A 20397-nucleotide genomic window follows, 5' to 3' on the forward strand; every position below is an offset into this window, starting at 1 on the left:
AAGATCCAAGCACTTTTGGATCTCACTGCTAGCCCCACCCCCTTCTCTTTCACAGTCTAATTCCCAGTGGTCAGGCCCCACAGATTCTCCAATAATCCTCATGAGGTGAGACTAGAATGAGGTTCCTGAGAAACAACCAACAACATTGGGGAGATGGATTTATGCCCTGGGTTCTCTTTTTTCCACACTGGAGAGACTGTAAGCCCAGGGAAGCCCTCTTAGTGCTGCACTGGCCTGGGGAAAGGGCAATGAGGTCAGCATGTAACCATTCCTCTTATCCTTCTAATGAAGTTCATTAGAAGATTCAGAAGGTTGCTTAGCCTCACCTAATGATTTTCAGTGGTGTTTTGTCCATGAATAATTGTTAGTTCTTCTTGTGGGAAGGAACAAAGTTGGAAATGACCTATGTCACCATCTTGGTGACACCAGTCTTCCAATTTGCCAATTTAGTGTTAATGCCTCGGTGAAGGCATAATTCAGTAAGCCTTCTGAGCGGACAAGGTTAGTGGGTGACTGAGCAGATTCAAAGAAATTCCATTCTAGCATCTTCATCTTCTTGAGCTTTTGTCCTCTTCTAGAGTATTTTCAATCCATCATTGAGTCTAGCTTAAATTAGTCACTTAGATGTCTATTAATATAATTCCTAGATATTCAGGGTAACCTATTAAATCATAAATTCTAGATCACTGTGGTACAAATTACTTTATCACTCATAGTTTAAGCAGTAAAGAAGTAGCTTAAACAGTTGATGATTTGAGTTTAATAAAAGTATTTTTAAATAAATAGAATTAAGGGAAGTCAATTTATAAGCAGTTATTCCTCTTATGCCTAAAGGGGCAGAAGAAGAGACAGAGTGGGGGCTGAAAACCAGAGGGAGAACCTCCAGTTGGACAAGACAGCCATTTGACAGAATCTGTGACCTTTATTAGAGGGGTATAATCCATCTATGTCAATCCAGCAGGGAGGAAGTTGGATGAATAAATACTCTTTGCTCGCTGATCTCCTCTCAGCACCTCTCGTTGGCCAATAACCATGAGAATCCAGAGTTCAAGGGAGACTAGTGAAGTAGTCCTCAAATTCAGTCTTCAAGAGTAGGTAGAGAAGAGCTGGGAGTTGCTCTAGAGAGAAAAATGAAAATATCTAGCACATACTCCCATTTATTTAAGTTTTCTTTATTGCCTCTAATAAAATGTTATCCTACAGAAAGTTCTTATACATCTTTTTAAAAATCTATTCCTAGTGATTTTGGGAGATTTCAAATGATATCTTTTTATTACATTTCTAAAGAATCGCAGTGGACATCAATATTTTAATTTCCTACCTAACTTACTAAATTCTCATTAATTTTAGGTTCATAAATTATTTTGCATTATCTATTGAGACAACTTTTCATTTGTAAATAGGTTTTTTTTTTCCCTATTACAATCTCTATAACCTGCCCCCATCCTTTTGTTTGTTTCTCACTTCACTGCCTTGTTGATGAAGTACTTGTTCAAAATAAACTGTCCTACATGATTTGATCTTTATGGAATAAAATTTAAGTTTATGCAGCAGGCCTTTTTTCCTTTTTGGTAGGTTTTTTTTCCTGCTGGCTTCTTTTTAGCTGCTGGTTTCCTGATAGCTACAGCCTTTACTCCTGTCAAAGACTTCTGATTCTTAGTCCCAATAGCCTTCTTGCCTGAAACTCCCTTCTCATTTGATTTGGATTCAAGTGATTTTGTTGCCTTATCCATCTGGAGTTAGCAACTGTTGACTTGGTGAACAATGGTGCTCCAGCACATGGTCTTTGAATGTGGGTTTAACTTCGACATGATCCTCAGTTTTTTCAATGGATTTTTCTTTAGGACTCTGCAATTAATCTTCTCAGGTGGTGTTCAGAGGGCTCTTTAAATCCCTAGGCTTTTCAATATTCTAAGGTCTGAATTGAGCAACTTGTGTGTGGGAAGATTTTAGTTACTATGAGAAAGGAAAATTTATGCCAAGTTCCAAACAGATTATCTGCTTTGTGGAGGGCTCTTCCAGTCCAAATGCAGTAATGTCCCATATGCCAACCGGGAGCAAAGTTCAAAGTGTTCAGCTTGCTTATATTAAGCAGAGTAATTGCAAGGATGGTTCTAAAAGCTTTGATGATACTGTTGTCTTCATTATAGAGAATGCATAGTCCCCTATATTGGATATAGTGATGGCTTCTGATTTTGCTATTACTAGCTCTCATTCACTGAAAGGTACAGACGTTGTTGATATCATCAAGCTTTAAGTTTCTTAAGAAGCAAGAGAGCCTCCTTGGTCTTCTCATAGTTTGCAACTTTATCTTCAACCACAAAAAGAGGTTCAGGAACTTCCTCAATACAATGACCTTTAGACATGACCAGTACTGGTAAGGCCAAGGCAGTCAGGGCAGAGCAGATGGCTTATTGTCATTGTAGTGTTCACTGTACATGTTTACTCACAGCACCATATTCTGGTTGGTGAAAACGTGTGGCCCCCACAACACATATTTCTAAAAATACCCTGTCTGGAACTGTGAGTAACCACCATCTTGAACTTTGGGAATTCAAGCCACAGTTCTGCCAGTACCCAGAACTCAGCATTGGTTTGATGATCTGCCAATTTACCAAGAGCAACGGCTTTCATTTCCGCACAAGTTGGTGGGAACAAAGTTCACAATAGCTGTTCAAATGGGAGCCTTGAGCACAGCAGTCAAAGTGACATTTTTGCCAGATGACCCCTATTTTGGAGTATTTTGATATCTGAATGAGCACACATCATGGTAGGGAAAGGACAGGCTCCTCTCAAACCAGTAGACCCTGTAGGAGCTGGTTAGACCTTCTTAATATAACATATTGAAAAGAAATGGTGATATCAGGATTCCTTGTTTTATTTTTTTAACACAAATATTTTAATATTTTATTATTTTACATTGAGTTCTATAACTTTTTATAAAAACATTTTATCAGGTATCTTAGCTACCTTTGTTGCATAACAAGTTACTTTAAAAACTAGCAACTCAAAACAACAATAAACGTATATTATCTATGAATAATGAACCTGAGAGCACCTTAGAGGTATGATTCTAGCTTGGAGTCTCTCATGAAGTTGTATTCAAATGTCAGCCAGGGATGTAATAAGTTTTTGTTAATATATCCATCAAGTTTGTAGTCATCTGAAAGATTGGAGTTGGAGTATTAACTTCCAAAATGGCTGACTCATATGGCTGGCAAGTTGACGTTAATTGGATGGAGGCTTCATATCTCTTCAAAGTTGCTTGCATGCTCTTGCAGCATGGTAGCTGACTTCTCTTAGAGTGAACAATCCAAAAGACAACAAGGCAGATGCCAAAATGTTTTATAATAGTGTTCAAAATTATGCACTATTATCTTCATAATATTGGGTACACAGATCAGCCCAATACAGTGTGAGAGGGAATTGCATAAGCACATGAATACCAGGAGGTAAGGATCATTAGGGCCATTTGGAGGCTAACTACTATATCAAGTTAGTATTTTTCTTCCATTCTTTTAAGACTTTTATCATCAATTATTTTTATCAAATTATCTTTCAATATTTATTGAGATGATCATGGGAGTTTCTTGCTATAATATATCAATGTGCTTCATTACTTTGGCTTATCGTTAGATAATTAATCTTATATTCTTGGATGTATCTCCAAATAGTCATGATGTACTTTGCTGGATTAAATTTGTTAATGTTTTCTTTAGAATTGCATTTATTAGTGAGATTGGCTTATGATTTCATAACTCATGTAGTCTTGTTATCAGTGATATGCTGGTCTTGTTAAGTGCGTTGGAAAGTGTTACCTCTTCTATAATTCCATATAAATGTTTGTGATCAGTATTTGGAATTACTTTTTGAATGTTAGAATTTACTAGCAAAACCATCTGCCAGTATTATGTAGAAAGATATTTAGTTATCAGTTGTATTTCCTAAATATTAAAAAATCTGTTCCAGTTTTCAATTTCTTTTTGTTTTATTTTTTCAGAAAATTCTATGTAAACCTAAATTTCTAAGAAGTTGGCCATGTTATTCCTATTGCTTTTCACATGCTATGCCATGCAATATATCTTTTTTTATTCTAGATAGTCTTTATTTGTAACTTTTCTCTTTTTTGCTTGATCAGTCTTTCCAGAAGATTATCTGTTTTACAGTATCAAACAAACAAACAAACAACCTTTGGCTTTGTTGATCTTCTATCTTACTTTTTCCAAAAAAAAAAAAAAAAAATCCCAACTGTATGTGATATATTATCTTCGGAATTATAATTATGGTCATACATGTTATCTATGCATGAAAACATACATATTAATCAAAAATCTTACTCTTCAAAGAAAGACTTGAATGGGCTGACTTGGTGCTAGTTGTAGAAGAGCAAGCAAGATCAGGCTGGTCTTAAAGGGAGAGAGTTGACAAGCAGTTCAACTAAGAAAGCTTGATGGCTTTCTGGGGGACAGATAACAACACCAGAACCAGAATGAACAATAAATGAAAAATCCCTCACAATTTGGGAACTGGATTAATGACCAGATTAAAGAAAAATTAGAAGCTAGTGAGGAAGTAGGAATGTTCTGGGATGACTGCTTGAAGCCCAGATGAGTTTTGATGCATTGCCTTTATGGGATAGTCATCATTTGCTATGTGTATCAGGCTAACATGAAAATATAGCAGCAATTGAGACACACTGAGTTTTGTCTCTTGAGCTGTAAGCTTGTGGTACACTAGTGTACAGAATGATGAAAGAGCCCAATGATAATTTTCACCTCAAATGGCAAAACATCTTTTATGGTAATGTAAACACGTCAACCATGGGATGAACATAGCTATGAAGAAAATCAGGTGACGCAATTATAGGGTCTTGGTGACCATCAACCTGACAATATTTGATGAAAACCACATTTCTGTTATATTAAAATATCCCAATTTATTTTTAAAAGCATGACTTTCTTTAAATTTTAAATACATTATACTAGGTGACTTACAGCATCTAGCAATACACCATCCTGACCTGTTGCTCCTGAATTTTAAATGACTGAATATCTTCCTTAAAATACATATATTTGATCACCAGCTCCCAGTATGCTTTAATTAATATATACATCATTACAAATAAATGCTCATCTTAGTTTTCTGCATAAAAGGGATCGAAAGTTGTTTTACAAAAGAAACAAAATCAGCACACTTGGCGGCTGGATGCAGGATATAAGCATTTCAGAGCCTCAAGTGTCATAAGTGGTTTAACTAAACCAAGCTATAATGTATACTTCAGAGAACTGTCAGAACGGAAAACTAATTCTGTATTTGAATTGAATTCAAATAAATCCAGTACCATGTGTCTTGCCTATACGTACACCTGCTAGGATTTCTATGAATTATTTGCAATCAAAGTCTTAAACTTGTTTAAAAAGAGGCACAAATTTGCCATTTTTAAAAAACCAAAAGAGTATGTTCTTACAGAGTTATATAAATATTTCGTGTCCTTAAAAGTGACTAATGTTGACCTGCGATTTTTTAATATCTATAATTATTATATAATTATATTTTAACATAACAATTGTACTATATAATTCTTATATTTATTATTATAAATTTAAACTTTATAAGTTTACTCATTTTGTTGGGGGAATTGGGAGTGATGCATAATGCCTAAAGTCTGATTGATCAATGATAATGAAGAAAACACTCCAAATATTTGAGCCATGCATGTATTTAGTGTTTCTGTAAATTTATTAGAAGGTGAGTCTTTTAGGGAAATCTAGAAAGCTACAGAATTGAGGATTATGGTTAGGTACTTTAAAAATTTTTCAACTTTTTTGCATCTTAGGATGAGGCGAGATGCTGGTGTGGTGTCAATTCAGAAGAAAAGCTGACAAATTCAAAATGTAGTTTTTTGGGTAAAAATAAATATATAGCACCCATTTTTTGCTTATTTCCCATTTATTTGGTGCTCTAGCTTCAGTGTAAAATATTTTTACTTTTCATTTAAAATATAAAATGTAATACATTTCTCATAGAAAATTCTAAAATTAGAGGCAATTATTCTAATTTATTAAGCAAGCTATGAAGACCGTCAGGGCTATGGCATTGTGCAACTCCATTAGCAATCATCCTTCACATAGACAGGACTGAAAATGGCAACCCTCATTGTGCAACTGTTCCTGAATTTGCTCTATGGAGCTGGGCAATTCCCTGCAACCTCCTTGAGGGCTGTGAATAATGGTTTTATGTTTGTTTGTTTGTTTGTTTGTTTTCTTTTGTATCAAGTACACAAAGAGGAGAACTTGAAATTCTTCATTAGTTATTTACCCTCTGTGTGTTTGTCTCCCTCCCTCCCCATATAGACAGCTCCTTAAACTGTATAGGTATCTTCTCCAGTCCCTGTGAGGTGATTTGCCTTCTTGCCTCACCCTGTTCTTCTGTCCAAGGAAGATATAGTGCAGAGCCATTAAGAGGGATTATCTTCTTAAAAATGAAAGAATTGAAATGATAACTCTTAGGATTCTTCAGTGACCCTGTGTGGTGCATAGCCACAGGTCAATGCCTGACATTAGAAATAAATCTGTGTGGAAATCCTGGTTTGCAATGCGGTATGTGGCCATTCTTAACATTGGTTAGGCTAAGAATGCAGGTCATAGCCTGTGTTGGTTAAAAGACTAATCCCTTAAGTAGTTGCAGGTCTATTCTAGTGAAGTCATTACACCTTACCGATGTAATCATCCTTTAAAGTACATAGCCTTATCTGTAAAAAGGATAATTTATTTCTTGCCTAATGTAGTGAGCTATAATACATTAACTTGAGTGGTTTTGGATCTCCTCCTGTTGGTTTTAAACTTGGATTCCTTGAGGAAGTGCTTACAAATACACACACACAAATATATACAGGTGCATGTACACACATGCATATACAAATGTGTATATGTGTGTGTGTGTATACACACACACACATACATACATACTTAGACAATTTTATAGTCAGAAACAGGCATTTCATAAATTGCTTTTTATGGCAATGGCTTTAGATCCTTTCGACTAACAATGTAATAATCAGAAACTTAAGATTGCTCTCCATTTTTCACTTCCATTCTTTTGATTTTCTGTAACTTATGCTGTCTCCTATCTGCAACTCAAGATGCATGTTCTGTTTACTATTTTGTAATACATAAATATGATTACGTTAAATAGATGTTAATGAGAGATGTTTGGGTAAAAAGATCTGGTAACAGAGAACTTGATGGGAAGTACCGACTACTCCATTTTAAGAAACCCTCTATAGAAATATCTGTACAGAACATATTTACTAGGTGTGAGTGTTACACACAAGTCCTTTGACTGCTCTCCTTGTGCTTTTAAATATGCAGCAAATCAATAGTGTTTGATAGATATTTGGAGCTTTGAGAAATAAATTGAAGCTATATTTTTAGGAACAAAAACAACAAAATATGAGGCTCAAGTGGTTATTCATCCAAGAAATGACAAACAAGCTTGTGGAAAACAGGCATGAGTATCTAAAACCCTGATGTACTCATGGCCCTCCAGAAACAAAATTCTGATTTGCTGTATATCAAAGGTCTCTTTGGGATTGCATTCACCAGATATTAAATATATGAGAAAAACACAGCAAAATGCAGCATCTGCCAGATATGATGTGAACTACTAGTTTGAGGTAGTTTATATTTCAACATTACCTTGTACTACATTTTTTGATGTCACATCTTTTTGAAGCTGAGTTTTCATTGATCGTTGTGATCAAAATGAATGGGGAATGAAAATCAATATGGAATAGAAAATGAGGGTGGCAGCAGCTAATCTGATTCCAAGGTTTAAGATGCTCCAAGAGCAGAAATCCGCTCAGTATGTAATTATAGTTACATAAAATTTTAAAAATTATTTTATATGTATTGGTTTTTGAATGTTACGAAGTCGAGCATAAATTATTAAGTCATTTGAGTCTAACTACTTTATAAACAGAAAGGTTAGATATTGCTTTTGGCCTCTTGAGCTCATGGAAAAATTACTGAGAAGAGTCCTGTAAACCAAGGAAGTCTGGGAACCTTTGAGTTACACAATTTTGTTGTTCAACACTGTTGAAGTATTTTAATTTGTTGATTTTTCTTGGAGAATAATCAAGAGAGACAAAGTGACACTCTTAGGAAGGTTTTCTTTTTGGTGTGTGTAGGTATGTGTGTGTATAATTCCTAGACTGTGGCTAAATATTCCCAGGTGCCCAGTATCTACCAATGAATTGAGACAGGGTTTTCTTAATTAAGTATTTGAGTAGCATGTTCTGCTTTCCACAATTCTCACTTATGGCATGACAGTGATGAGGTTGCTCTATGGTAGACATGGGATAGAAGCCATTTATTAAGGAGACTCCTGGTAAATTTACTCCAGTCATAAGGAGGTATAAATGAAAAACCATTTCATACTGCTTGATGAAGAAATTGATGCATCTCAGTTTGGGCTGATTTGTTCTTGGACCAACCCAAGAATGTGAAAATTATCCTCACCTTGGTCCTTGTGCAATTCGTTGGGGCATAATTTTTAGTATCGTTTTTAAGATCCTTTGTATTTTCATGATGCTGGTTGTAATCTCTCCTCTTTCATTTATCATTTTATTTATTTGGGCTCTTTCTCCCTCTCTTTTTTTTCTTGAGTTGGGCTAAAGTTTTATCAAATTTATCTTTCTAAAGAATGAGCTCTTAGTTTCATTGATCATTTCTTTTCTTTTAGTTTCCACTTTGTTTACCTCTACTCTGATCTTTATTATTTTCTTCCTTTTGCATTTTGTTTGTTCTTATTTTTTCTGGTCCATTTAGTTGTAAAATTAGATTTTTTCTTTTTTGGACTTTTCTTGTTCCTTGAGGTTGGTGGGTATCACTGTGCACTTCCCTTTTTGAACCACTTTTACCACATCCCATAGATTTTGGAAAGTTTTATTTCCGTTTTCATTTGTCTAACATCTCTTCACTGACCCCCTGGTTGTTTAGTAACATGTTCTTTGGTCTCCATGTCTTTGTTTTCCCTAGTTTTATTTTTGTAATCGATTTCTGGTTTCATACCCCTGTGGTTAGGAAAGATACTTGATATGATTTCAGTCTTTAATTTACTGAGGCTCAATTTGTGGCCTAACATGTGATTTATCTTAGAGAATGTTCCATGTGCACTTGAGAATGATGTGTATTCTGCTGCTTCTGGATGGCAGGTTCTGAGTATGTCTCAAGTACATTTGGTCAAGCATGGCATTTAAGGCCGATGTTTCCTTATTGATTTTCTGTCTGGATAATCTATCCATCTGTAAGTGAAGTATAAAAGTCCCTATTATTATAATTCTATCTATTTATACTTTTAGGTCTGTTAATATTTACTTTATATATTTAGATGCTCCTGTTGGGTGCATAAATATTTATAAATGTTATATCCTCTTGTTGGATGGCCCCTTTATCTTTACATAAAACCTTTGTTTCTTATTATAGTCATCGTCCTAATGCCCATTTGTCTGATGTAAGTATAAGTATAGCTACACTTGATTTTCTTTGATTTCCATTTGCATGAAGTATCTTTTTCCAAATCTTCATTTTCAGTCTCTGTGAGTCCTTGTATCTTAACTGAGTGTATTTTGGCAGGATATGTTTGCGTCTTGTTTTTTCCCCCCATTTTTTAATTATATTTAGTTCATTTACATTTAAAGTAATTACTGATAGGTATGAACTTGTCACCATTTTGTTAATAGTTTTCTAGCTGCTTTGTAATTTCTTTATTCCTTTTCCTCTGGTTCTCTTCCATTGTGATTTGATGGTTTTCTATAGTAGTATATTTAGATTTTTTTTCTCTTTATCTTTTGTATATCTACAATAGAGTTTTTCATTTTGTATTACCATGAGGTTTATATAAAACAACTTATAACAGTTGATTTTAAGTTGATAACAACTTCAGTTTGAATGCCTTCTAAAGTTCTGTGCAGTTATTATATTCTTTAGCTCTATGATTTGTGTGGTACTTTCTTATATTTTCTATTTCTTTGTTGAAATTCTCACTTTGTTTATGCACCATTCTCCTGGCCTCAGTAAGCATTTTCATGACTGTTAATTTGAACTCTTTATCAGGTAAGTCACTTATCTATGTTTTGTTAAAGTATTTTTAATTAGGTTTTACTTTATTTTTTCATTTGGAACATATTCCTTTGTTTCTTATTTTTTTATTTTTTTTTTGAACTCTCTGTCTTGGTGTCTATATATTAAAAAGCCACCTCTCCCCGTCTTGAAGGAGTGGCTTTGTGTAGGAGATGATTTTTTTTTTTTTTCTACGCTACCTTAGATCCTGGTTATCTGCACATACCTTTGTGATTTTCCTAAGCACACAGCAGCTTACTCTGTACTTAGTGGCTCCCAGTAGTTGAAAGTGTGTCAGGGTCTTTTTGTGTTCCCCATAGTGAGTAGCCTCTAAATATCACCTAGATTTAGGCTAATTAAAAGCTAGATCCTCAGGCAGCAGTTTTTAAGGTATATCGTTAGGCCTCTTTCAGGGGAAGACTAGGAGATGTCTGCTCCCTCTGCACTGAGTGGTAGACTGACATCCATTAAGAACTGTTTGTTTGGTACTGTCCCACTGAACCCGTGAACACAAGCCCCTCTGTTCACCAGAGCTAAGCTATCAAGGGTATTTTTTCTATGTGTCAGCCACAAAAATCAGATTGCTCTGTGCGCAAGCTCCTTACTTGGGAATACTGGTGACTACGGTGGGGCAGAGGGAGAGCCAAAGATGGTACCCACCAGCATCCCTGGTCTCTGGTGAGGATTACAGACAGGCCTCTAGCTGTGTGTTTAATTAGAAGCCTGACCTTCAGGCTGCAGCTCTGAAGATAAACTAATAAGCCTCTTACATTGAAAAGCTGGGTTTTCTGTCTGCCACCTCTGAGCTGTGCCCAGGGGTTAGTCATGGTGAGTCCGTTTGTGCCCATTAAACACTGTTTTCAGTTTGCTATAGCCTGGTAGGTCTTTTGATATAAGCCCCTTTGGCTTGCTTTTTTTTCTTTTCTTTTTTTTTTTTTTTTGGCAGGGGGATCATCTTTCAGGTGTAGGTCTTAAAAGTTGGGTTGCCATATATGATGATCAAACCATTTGCTCCTCAGGGAATAGCTGAGGGTTATTAGTTCCCTCCCAATTATGGGTTACCATACTGGGTGTACAGTTTATGGTGAGAGTGTGTCCCAGTCTCTTTTACTGTTTTTTTATTTCCCCTCATTTGCCTAGTGTGTAGGAGTTATCAGCTAGTTTTTGGTTTTCTTTCAGAGAGAATTGTTTCATATGTAGCTGTATAGTTTGTGTGTCTGTGGAATGAGGTGAGTTCAAATCCTTTTACTTTGCCTTCTTGAACTGGAACCCAATTTTACATTTATTGTTTACTTTAAGAGGAAAATAATTTTATTATTTTCATTTTGTGGGTCCAACAACTGAGGCACAGATAGTTTGTGGTCCTTGTACAGTATGTATCACATAGGTGGGAAAGGGCACGATCAGTCAGGTTTTGATCTCCAAAGCAGAATCTCTTGAACTACTATGAAGACTCCTGAAGCTTTAGCTAAGTGAACTAATAAAAGGCAACTCTAGGAGTTGTTTCCTTGATGACACTACTGACAGAAGCTATTATCTTTTCATTTACTCTTTCTCTTAAAATCGCGATGCCATCGGACAAAATCAGTTAGTGTTAAATGGTTAACAAAGCTATAGTACAAATACAAACATTTTCTATCTTGCTCATTGTATTACATTCCTAACATTTCCATTTTCTGAGGTCTCTCAAGTCATTTACATATCAGCATTTGCCCTTTTATGGTGGTTTGTTCTAATATCAACTGAACTTTAAATATTCTTTAAAAGTTACCCTGTGTAATTCTAGTTGGCTCTATTTCACAGTATACTTGATAGTGTTGAGAAGGTGAAGTGAGATTCCTTTTCCTTGTCAGTGATTTCAGCTGTCAACCTCTAAAACAGTGACACAGGGAAGCTATTATTAAAACTGTTTTTGTCAAAGCAAGGGCATTTCAGAAGCGAATAAATCTAGAACAACCAACTTCTCAGTCTCTTGAGCACTTTATTTGTTATAAATACAAGTCAATACCACAAGATGGCACCTTCTTACTTTCAACATCTACGGTTACAAACAATCATCTTCATAAAATGGTTTCAGCTTTTTTAATGTGTTGTTTTAGATATCATTGAAACCTTATAAAAGCAAGACTTGCTACAAACAAGATCAACCTTTGATGTATATTAATTGAGGTCAGATAATTAAATTCAGAAAAAGAATTTATAAATATTCAGATAAGAAAATTGAATTACAATAGAAGAGTTTGTCATCAAACTGAATTACAACTGTGCATGATTAATTCTATATCTAGATTGCTGTTTTTGTTAAAATGCAGTATAAGTAATCAAATAATCTATACCTCATTCTCCAATGTAACCACCTATTTCATTTGTGCATTCTAACATTCAGTACACAATTCATTCAGAAATCACCTTGCTTTCATTTAGTCTAGCAATTATGCACACTCCATTTTTTTTTTTTTCAATAGATGCAATCCATGAAGTGCCATCATCCCCTGGCTACAAAACAAAATACAATATTTAAAGGTAAAAACTCAGAGAATTTCTGAAATGGTAACCCATTCTCTCAGTGTTCATGAAAATAGTCAATCCAATTTGAAAGTCTTTGAACTAATGTAAACTCTAGAAAACTCAGTGTTGAAGTATGGGAACAATAAAGACTTGCACTAATATAGTGCGTAACAATGCAGTGTGGGACTCATCATTTACAGTAAATGTCTTGATTGGACTTTCCTCTGGATTGTCATCATGCTGCTGAAGATAAAGTTTACTCAAGTCTGTGGGAATTCCATCATGTTTTCTTCTTCCCATTTCCAAACAGGAAGATAAAAGTTTTCAGTTGCCTTGTGAAAATCAAAAAATTAAACACTCACACCAACAAAGAACTAGAAAGCAAAATGGCAGACCAAATAATCCTTGACTCCATTTCCAAATGAAGTTGAGGCAATATTACTTTTGCGATACTGGTGTTCTGCCTAATATATCACACCGTGAGATTCCTCAAAAAACTGAGAAGTCTGAGAACTACAAAAGAGAAAGCAGTTAAGGCAGTTGATGTCTACATTTGGATTTCTTTTTCAGGTTACATGTCTAAGTCTCCATCATAGGCTAAGGTCAGAGGCTTCTGTTGGGGAGGTGTGCTTTGATGTGGTTTTGGCTTCTTGCTGCAAAGGGAAAAGAATTCCTGAGATAGAGTTCACAGGGCTCTCTTTCATCTGCCAACACAATAGCAAGATTTAGAAATTCAAGCAGTTAAATGACAAAAGGTTACTTTCTCTGGACTTATGGGTTTCTTTTTTGGATACTTATATTTTCAACACCATTTTCAGAAGAAACTATCATGTTTTTGAAATCTTAAAAAATGGTTTAGTGGTCGCAATGAGCTTGGCATAGGATACTTTCCTTTCTTGTTTATATACATTAATGTGAACATTTGTTATTCATAATTCCTGAGCTACTGCAACTTTCACATCACAGATGTTTAACATTATTAGCTGCTGGAGCAGCCAGACTCCCTTACTCTGGTCTTGTTTCTAAGTAAACATACTTCTGCTCTGGCCTGAAACTTGACATTTAGCTGCCAAATCACCAGAGTTTTTCAGGAAAATTTCATTGATTCTGCATCATGCAAAGCCATTCTCACCTCCTCTGTTTTACTTGAAGCCAAAAACTTTGCCGGGTAAGGGAGGGTTGCTATTCTTTCTCACACAGAAAGAAGCTAAAATCGAATACTAATTCCAATTCACACAGCGATGCCCCAGATCTGGGGCAAAACAACCTGCCCTACTCTGATTCTTATTGTAAGTGAATCTCAACTTACATCTACAAATATTTATAGTTTGAATTTTGCCACACACTGCCCCACTATAATAATTCCCTTCCTCTTCAAAGTTTTTGCTTTGCCATGCCTTCAGAGCTCAGCTAGCAGGGACCCATCTCCTTCCCTCCCTCTAAATGTCTATAGTATGTATTTTACAGTAACATCTATTAAATGAATAGTAAGTGTCCAGCCCTCTAAGCACTCTACATAAAATATCTCAATCCCAGAATAACCCTGAGAGAGAGGGACTGGAATGATTGCTACTTTACAGAGGGATGAGAGGTTATTTACTCTCCAAGTTACCAAGTGAGTGGCAGAACCTAGATTCTAAGCAAGTCCAACACCTAGACCCATCTATGCCTTTAACCTCTTCACACATTATCTCTCTACACATGTATTACTTAGGCGCTTGATAGAGACAACTTTCTTGTCTGTTCACGTAAAGTTTTATACTCTGAATTTAAATTAAAAACAAACATTTTAATGTGCACAATTCAATGACAATTTGTACATTCACCATGTTGTGTAACCATCACCCCTATCTAGTTCAAGACCATTTTCATCACCCCAAAGGGAAACTCTATACCAATTAAGCCATCTCTCCCAGTCCCTGCCCCACCCGCCCAGCGACCACTTATCAACTTTCTGCCACTATGGATTTGTTTGTTGTGGAAGTTTCACATAAATGAAATCATACCATATGTGGACTTTTGTATCTGGCTTTTTCATTTAATGGCTACATTGGAGAATTTTATGTTATATGAATTCTACCACAATTAAAAAAAAAAAGATGTTTGATAAAAGTTGCAGGTAGAATGTCCTAGTTTAAAATGCTTACGTTCTAATTTAAAGAGAAAACTATTTTTTTTTAGCTTTAATTTTTGAAGCAAATCATAGAAGCTAAAGAGAAAAATTAAAAATCATTAGAAAATAAACTATTAAAAGGAATCAGATCCTATCAGTGCCTCTCATCAGCACCTGCAGGCAGTGGGTGCTCAATGGCTGACTTGCTGAGTGCTGGGTGCTGCAGGCAAACAGCTTCCAACAAGAGAATTTGAGAAGTAGAATCCTCTGCTTGAGAATCCTCTGCAAAGGGATCCCCAGCCTCCAATTTCCTGCTTCCAAGGTCTTTTCCACTACTCCAAAATTTATTACATAATTAGCTGAATAATATTCCATTTAACTTTATATTAACATATACATACATTCCAGTGGCTATAATCATATTGCTGGGCTCAGGCTGTAGCATGAAGAAAGGACTAAGCTTGAAATGGGTTCCTGATTGGTCTAATCTGCAGTATTTATTAAAGGTACTAAGAAAACGTGTGAATAAGAGTTCAGGACAACTTAGAAGTGGTATATCCACCATGGTGGTGGTGATGCTAGTGGAGATTATCTTAGTGTTAAAGAATACCTTGCGGTTCATCTAGAATGACATTAGGGGTCCCCTCTCCCAGTTACCTTTTTTGGGGGGAGCAGGGGAAGAGAGACTGAAAAAACATGTGCTTCCTTCCAAAGAGTTTTGTCATTCCACTCTTAGCTGGCATTTTCTAAGGGTCATTAGGCAAACAAATGAGAGGAGTGAGTTCTGGGGAGTAGGGGTAGGGATAGAAATTGTTGGATCTTTACACCAAGATTTCCTTCCCAGGAAATATGGGCCAGCATCTGTGAGCTGGGCCTGGAAATTTCTCAGTATTACACAGATATTTTTACATGTATGGAATTCTGAACATTCTGTACACCTCTGGAAAAACAGGGCTCTTAATAGATAAGCCTTGGGTTTTTGTGGGCTATGGTATGTACTGGGGATCACTGTGATGAAGACCTCGTTTTATGAATTTTTTCATATTGTGTAACATCTCAGTTGACATAAAATCACAACTATGAATGTGTGAGATCTGAAAACTTATATGGAGCTTAAAATCTCTCAAATGTTGGCAACCATTGAATAAGGTGGTACTTTGCTGGGCAGTTGTGGCTTTACAACAAAGAAACCTGAGGAGAAGCTGAGGGGCAGCCCTGCCCTCTGCAAAGCCAGCACCCAGGAGACTTTTTTTCTTTTTTAAATTATAGTTGACATATAATTTTATATTAGTTTTAGGTGTACAACATAGTGATTAGGCATTTATATAACTTGTGAAACAATCACTCCAGTAAGCCTAGTACCCATCTGACATCATATGTAATTATTACAATATTATTGACCATATTCCCTCACTTGTACTTCTTATCCCCATGACTATTGTTGTAACTGCCAATTTGCACTTCTTGATCCCTTCACTGTTTTCATCCACTCTCCCTACTCCGAGCCATCTGGCAACCATCAATTTGTTTTGTGTATCTGAAATTGTTTCTCTTTTGTTTGTATATTTTTTTGTTTTTCTAGATTCTACATATAAGTGAAATAATATGGTATCTGTCTTTCTTTGTCTTATTTCACTTAGCACAGCAGATTACCTTCTAGGTCTACCCATGTTACAAATGGCAATATTGTATTTTTTTTTTTTTTTATGGCTGAGTAACATTCCATTGTATATATGGACCACTACTACTTTAATCATTTATTGGTGGACACTTAGTTTGCTTCTGTAACTTAGCTATTGTAAACAATACTTCAATGAACACAGAAATGCATATATCTTTTTGAGTCAGTGTTTTGTATTTCTTTAGATAAATACTCAGAAGTAGAATTGCTGAGTCATATGGTATATCTATTTTTAATTTTTTAAGGAGCCTCCATACTGTTTTCCATAGTGGCTACACCAACTAACAAGTCGACCAACAGGGCAAGAAGGTTCCCTTTTCTCCACATCCTCTCCAGCACCTGTTTGTTGATTTATTATGTTAGTAGATTTGAGAATTGAACCAATCTTGCATTGCTTATGGTTTATGATCTTTTTAATGTATTGCTGAATTAGGTTTGCTAATTTGTTGAGGACTTCTGTGTCCATGTTCACCAGGGATAATGGCCTATAATTATTTTTGTAATGTCTTTGTTTGGTTTTGGTATCAAGGTTGTTCTGGCCTCATAATGAGCTAGGGAGCCTTCCTTCCTCTTCAGTTCTTTGGAATAGTTTGAGAGGGATAAGTATTAATTCTTGTTTTTTGTTTGTTTGTTTGTTTGTTTTTTGTGAAATTCATCAGATGAAGACATCTGGTCCAGGATTTTTTCTTCTGGGAGTTTTATTATTATTATTCAATTTTAATATCAATTATTGGTTGTTCAGATTTGCTATTTCTTCCTGATTCAGTCCTACATTGGGTGTGAAGATGTTTACAGGAGTCATATCCTTTTGTTGGATCCCTTTATCATTATGAAATGTCTGTCTCTTGATTTAGCTCTTGTTTTAAAGTCTGTTTTTATTTTTAATTTTTATCAAAGTATTGCTAACCCAGCTTTTAAAAAATGTTTCCATTTGCATGAAATATCTTTTTCCATTCCTTGGCTCATTGTATGTTCCTAGTAATGTATAATTTCTTCCAGTTGCCCAATCTGTTTGCATATAATTACTTGTTTTGTGGCTTACAGGTAGTCTATTGTGGAAAATGTTCCATATGCACTTGAAATGGATATATATTTTGTTGCTTTGTGGTGAAATGTCCTAAAAATATAAAATAAGTATATCTTATCTAATGTGATATTTAAGGCCGCTCTTTCCTTGCCGATTTTCTGCCTGGGTGATCTATCCATTGATGTCAATAGGATGTTAAAGTCCCATATTACCGTGTATCTGTCCCTTTATGTCAATATTTGCTTTATATATTTAGGCGCTCCTACATTAGGTGTGTAGATGTTTATAAGAGCCACATCCTTTTCTTTGATCCTTTATTATTATGAAATGTCCTTCTTTGTCTCTTGATATATCCTTTGTTGTAAAGTCTGTTTTGTTTGATATCATAGTATTACTACACCAGCATTTTTTTTTTCATTTATATTTGCACAAAATATCTTTTTCCAACCCTTTCAGTCTGTAGTGGCTCTCTTATAGGCGGTCTACCTATGGCTTTTGCTTTTTATCCAATGAGCCACCATATTTGATCTTCTGATTCATCTAATTTGATGTTAATTTCCTCTACTGTATTCTCCATTTCAATTATTATATTCTTCATCTATGTTTTTTTTTAATGATTTCTATCCCTTTCTTGAAGTTCTGAGTTCATCTACTCTTAAGTTCATTAAACAACTTTAACAAGTGTTTTTAATTCTGTATCTGGTAAATTGCTCGTCTCCATTTTTTTATTTAGCTTTTTTTTTTTTTCCTTGTAGTTGTGTTCTGTTCTTTCATTTGGGGTATTTCGTTGTTTCTTCCTTTTGGCTGCCTTTCTGTGTTTGTTTCTATGTATTATGTAGATATGCTATGTTTCCTTATCTTGGGATAGTGGCCTTATGTAGTAGATGTCCTGATGGGCCTAGTGGTTCAGTCTCCCTGGTCTTGAGTTGGGTGCTATGGGATTGTTGTTCTCCTTTTGTAGTTGAGGCGTGATCGACCCTTAAAATGACTAGCTGTGAGGACTGGCCGTGACAATTTGTTGTGTGAGGATGACCATGGAGCTGGATTCACTTTAGCAAGGCTCTGGTGCCTGCCAAGTCTCCTCTCTGAGTGTGTCTTTGTGGTCTAAAGCCGGACATTAGGTGTGTTGGTTCTGAGACCTCTTAGGAGGGGCCCTGGTAAGGCCAAGGTCAACCACTGCCTGTGTCCATTCTTGGCACCACCTGGTAGGAGCTACAAAGTGATCTCTGGTTGGTTGCTACCTGTGCTAGGCTTAGAGGTACCAGGTGATGCTATGCTACTAACTGAGGCTGGCAGCCACTACTGTCCAGAGCACACTGAGGCTAGCTGCTGCTTATTTGGGGTTTGTGGATCTTTGAGAGATTTTAGGAAAGTCCAAGCACTAGCCAAATCTAGCAGGTCTTGAGGAATAGTTGCTGAAAGAGGTTTGGGCCTGATAAGTAGTGGGGAAGAATCTCACCAGGTAGGGGAAAACTATGTTAACCAGTTAATGGCGAGTTCAGAATTGGTGCCTACATTTGCCTGCCAGGTGGGTTGTGGGAAGGCTCAATAAAGGAACAATGCCATCTGCCGGTCCTTCTGTCCCCAGAAAAAGCTGGCCTGAAGCTGGTAATTCATTTCCTCCTCATATGTTCCTGATGTTTTTCAAGCCACTACCCCTGTGCTAGAGCTCAGAGTGATTGAATTTGTGAGCAAATGAGTCTGGGTTCAGGCCCTTTAAGACTTGTAGCACCTAGGTCTCTAGCAGCCCACTGTCTTTCTTGGACATAAACTTTACTGGTTTTCACAGGCAGTTGTTATGGGGATTTCCGTCCCCTGTACTGGAGCACCAGGGCTGTGGAGTTTGAGATAGGCCTGGGACCCCTTGCTCCTCAGAGGAATCTTCACAGCCAAATTCTTAATTGTCACACTGTGGATGTGAGGCTAGTCTGTTCTGTGTCTCTGTCCACCCTATCAGTCTCAGTCTCAATGTGGCGGCTTTTTTATATCCTCAGTTATGTCTGTTCAGTTGGTCTTCAGATGGTTCTCAGTGATGTTTGTTCTATAACTTAGTTGTAATTTTGATTTGGTTTTTGGAGGATGCAAGCACAGAATTTACCTACTCTGTCATATTGACTAGAATTCCTCAGGGCACTTGCCTTTAGAGGCTCCTGCTCCCTACCTTTCTTCCTTACTGGAATTCATTTTTTTCCTCAATAAGTTTTATTTTTAAGCATATTTCCCCTCAATTCTGGTATCATAAAAGGAGTAAATCAGGACCCACAAATGCCTGACACAGAAGCTACCACCTGTCATTCTCTAATCCATCATGCAAACTTGGGTGTGAGAGATCACTGACTGACACATTTTAAAGTGACCTTTTTCATAATCATTTGCATCTTTGTGAAGGGTAAACACATTAAGCTAGTAAAGTGAGCTCATTATGAACTGAAAAGCAAGCTGCTAGCATTTCTTAGCATTGTTGAATTCAAGCCACAAGGTTTTATCAGGGCAGTGGGGATTAAGTAGTTTGATGAAAGCCAGAAACTCTTTTGTTTAGGTAGTTACTCCTGAGGGCTGACCCTCTGGAAGTGGGGGCATCACTCTCAAACTTGGACTGAATAACAGCCCATTTACGGAGTTTGCTGAGCAAAACAGAATGGATGTCATTGAGTAACTTCCTGGCACTATGTCTAGATTACAAGCTTACCCAATGGTTGGCCCCACTAAAACGCCTCATGGATCTTTATTGCCAGAGAAATTGGGACATCAGTAATATTTCAAAAACTTCAAACAGTAATGACAGATGTACAGAGTAGTATCTGAATGAAAGTTCCTTCAGGTTATTTTTCTATATTTTCTCAAAAGCATTTCCAAATTTTATTATAAATTGCTTTCATGGAAAATCTATCCCTAAGACCTGGCATATTATAGCAATTCTCTTGTCCTAAGCCTTTTGGAGGAGAAA

At 36.2% G+C, this 20397-nt stretch overlaps 1 protein-coding gene and 1 pseudogene across 6 annotated transcripts in view; both read right to left on the reverse strand.

Annotated features, from left to right (window-relative positions):
* Window positions 1-1449: 1449 nt before the first annotated feature.
* On the reverse strand, window positions 1450-12929 carry LOC118613580 (annotated as a pseudogene).
* THSD7B (thrombospondin type 1 domain containing 7B) overlaps window positions 11074-20397 on the reverse strand; it is a 1079084-nt gene continuing 1069760 nt past the window's right edge. For all 6 annotated transcript variants that reach the window (XM_036237409.1, XM_016145417.2, XM_016145415.2 and 3 more), the window contains one exon: window positions 11074-13282. In XM_036237409.1, coding sequence (XP_036093302.1) covers window positions 13201-13282 — 82 coding nt within the window. In that variant the 3' untranslated portion in view covers window positions 11074-13200. The remainder of the gene's footprint in view (window positions 13283-20397) is intronic.

This window comes from Rousettus aegyptiacus, unplaced genomic scaffold (assembly GCF_014176215.1).
Source record: "Rousettus aegyptiacus isolate mRouAeg1 unplaced genomic scaffold, mRouAeg1.p scaffold_m13_p_2, whole genome shotgun sequence".
NCBI classification, from domain to species: domain Eukaryota; kingdom Metazoa; phylum Chordata; class Mammalia; order Chiroptera; family Pteropodidae; genus Rousettus; species Rousettus aegyptiacus.